Source organism: Lepidochelys kempii, chromosome 1 (genome assembly GCF_965140285.1).
Source record: "Lepidochelys kempii isolate rLepKem1 chromosome 1, rLepKem1.hap1, whole genome shotgun sequence".
Taxonomy (NCBI): domain Eukaryota; kingdom Metazoa; phylum Chordata; order Testudines; family Cheloniidae; genus Lepidochelys; species Lepidochelys kempii.
This window is the reverse complement of record NC_136380.1, coordinates 154,484,729-154,486,654: the sequence shown is the minus strand read 5'-3', so window position 1 is coordinate 154,486,654 and position 1,926 is coordinate 154,484,729. Positions and strand designations below refer to the sequence as shown.

At 47.4% G+C, this 1,926-nt stretch overlaps 1 protein-coding gene across 1 annotated transcript; it reads right to left on the bottom strand.

Moving 5' to 3' along the window:
* Nucleotides 1-222: 222 nt before the first annotated feature.
* Nucleotides 223-1,662, bottom strand: NYX (nyctalopin; the record flags this gene model as incomplete). Its single annotated transcript, XM_073328284.1, has 1 exon — nucleotides 223-1,662. A coding segment is annotated over one exon (1,440 nt), but the record flags the coding sequence as incomplete, so codon positions are not given.
* Nucleotides 1,663-1,926: the final 264 nt, after the last annotated feature.

Below are 1,926 nucleotides of genomic sequence, written 5' to 3'. Positions count from 1 at the left end.
GGGTTTTACAAACACAAAAAAGATAAAATCCCTGCCTCCAGGAGATTAGTTACTTCCAAAGATGGGCCCAAATCAAACTCCTGGACCCAAACACCCGCTGTATTGCCGGGAAATTTGGAGTCAGATCAGCATCTGAACTCTGCAGCATCAGCTCCTCTCTAATGACTACATTCTACAGAAACTCAGTTCTTAAATAGCAACGTGCTTGAGGCAGCCCTTGGGTTATTTACTCTGCAGAACCATCACTGCTTGAGCTGTAATGAGTGCCAGGAGGTGGAAAGAGCAGGAGATAGCATATTCCCCCACCCCTGAAGAAGCCTCATCACCTAGCCTGTCCAACAGGGTGGTGTTGGTTAATATTTCAGAGGTGTTTGCCATCCCCTCGGGAAGGCCCTCCTGGAGCAGAAGTTTGGAGATAAGGCTGCTGAACTTGCTCTCTGTGGTAGAGTGAGGCTCTTCAGTCGGGGTTGGGCTGTAGGACGTGACGTTTAACTCCACTGGGTCAAGACAGTAACCTTCAGGTGATCTGTCAAATAGCACATCCGCCAAGTCAATACCAGCTACTGAGGAGGGGGAGACACAAGGAATATCCCTGACAAGTCTGTAATTCTCCATCCACTCCTTCAGCCATTCAAGCCTGCAGTCACACTCCCAGGGGTTCCGGAAAAGATAGAGCCTTCCCAGGAAATAGACTGGCTGGAAGACGGAAAAAGGCAGGGTAGTTATGTTGTTACTGTTCAAATGCAAAGAGACCAGGCTGGTTAGGTTTTCAAAAGCCCCTTCTTCAATGTAGTTGACCCTATTTCGGTCCAAGTACAGAACCTCCAGTTGAACCAGGTTCCGGAACCAGGTGTTGGACACATTCCTGAGAAAATTCCCACCAAGATTGAGCATTTTCAGGTATCTCAGCCCATCAAAGGAGTTTTCTGGGAGGTCACTAAGCAAGTTGTCATTCAGATAGAGATACTCCATTTTCTGACAATCTTGAAAGGCTTGGTCATGAATGACATTTATTCTGTTGTCTTGGAGGTTAAGATACTTCAGCCTGGTGAGGCCTTGCAGAGAATTATAGGCTACAGCTTCTATCTTGTTTCGCTCCAAGTAAACATGGGTCAAATTCTCCATGCCTCGTATGGCTCCAGGGATCCTTCGGAAATTGTTCTGGAAACAGAAGAGCTCCTGAAGGGCAGGGAGCTCTATGAAAATCCTGTCTGGGATGTTGAAAAGGTTGCAGTCAGCAAGGTCTAGTCTGACAAGCTTTCTGAGGGCAGTGAAAGTGCGAGTGTGCAGGTAGCGGATGTATTCGTTGTGAGCCATTTTAAGCTCAGTCAACCTGGGAAGCCCTTTGAAAGCCCCAGGAGTGATGAAGGAGATGTTGTTGTGCTGGAGTGAGAGAGATTTGAGGGAAGGCAGGGTCCCAAAGGCCCTCTCTGAGACGAATTTAATACTGTTTTTATCCAGGTTGATAGAGGAGGCTTCACAGGGGAAGTCGCTGGGGATCTGCAGAAGGCCGGCACGGTCACACAGGACGGAACAGCTCCGCTCCTGGGTGCACACGCAGTTGGCAGGGCAGGAACGTACGCAGGCCCACACAGCATGGATGTGAGGGATACACAGAATGACTGGTGGTGGGAGCAGTACAATTGCCACACAGATAACGGGGGGTTGGGGGGAAGAGGAGAGAGAGAAACAGGAGCAGTTAATAAATGTTAATTATGACCAAAAGACTAATTTATGCCTCAGATCTAGCCAGACCGCTAATAATGACCCATTAAATACAGTTTCACTTAAGGAGAACCAGGAACTCTCATGGAAGAATCCTACAGAATTTACTCAAGAAGGGTTATTTGGCCTCCTGTGGAATTCTATAATGGATTTAATCTCTCTCAAATTCTGTCGGTTCCTATATAATCCTGTTGAATTTAT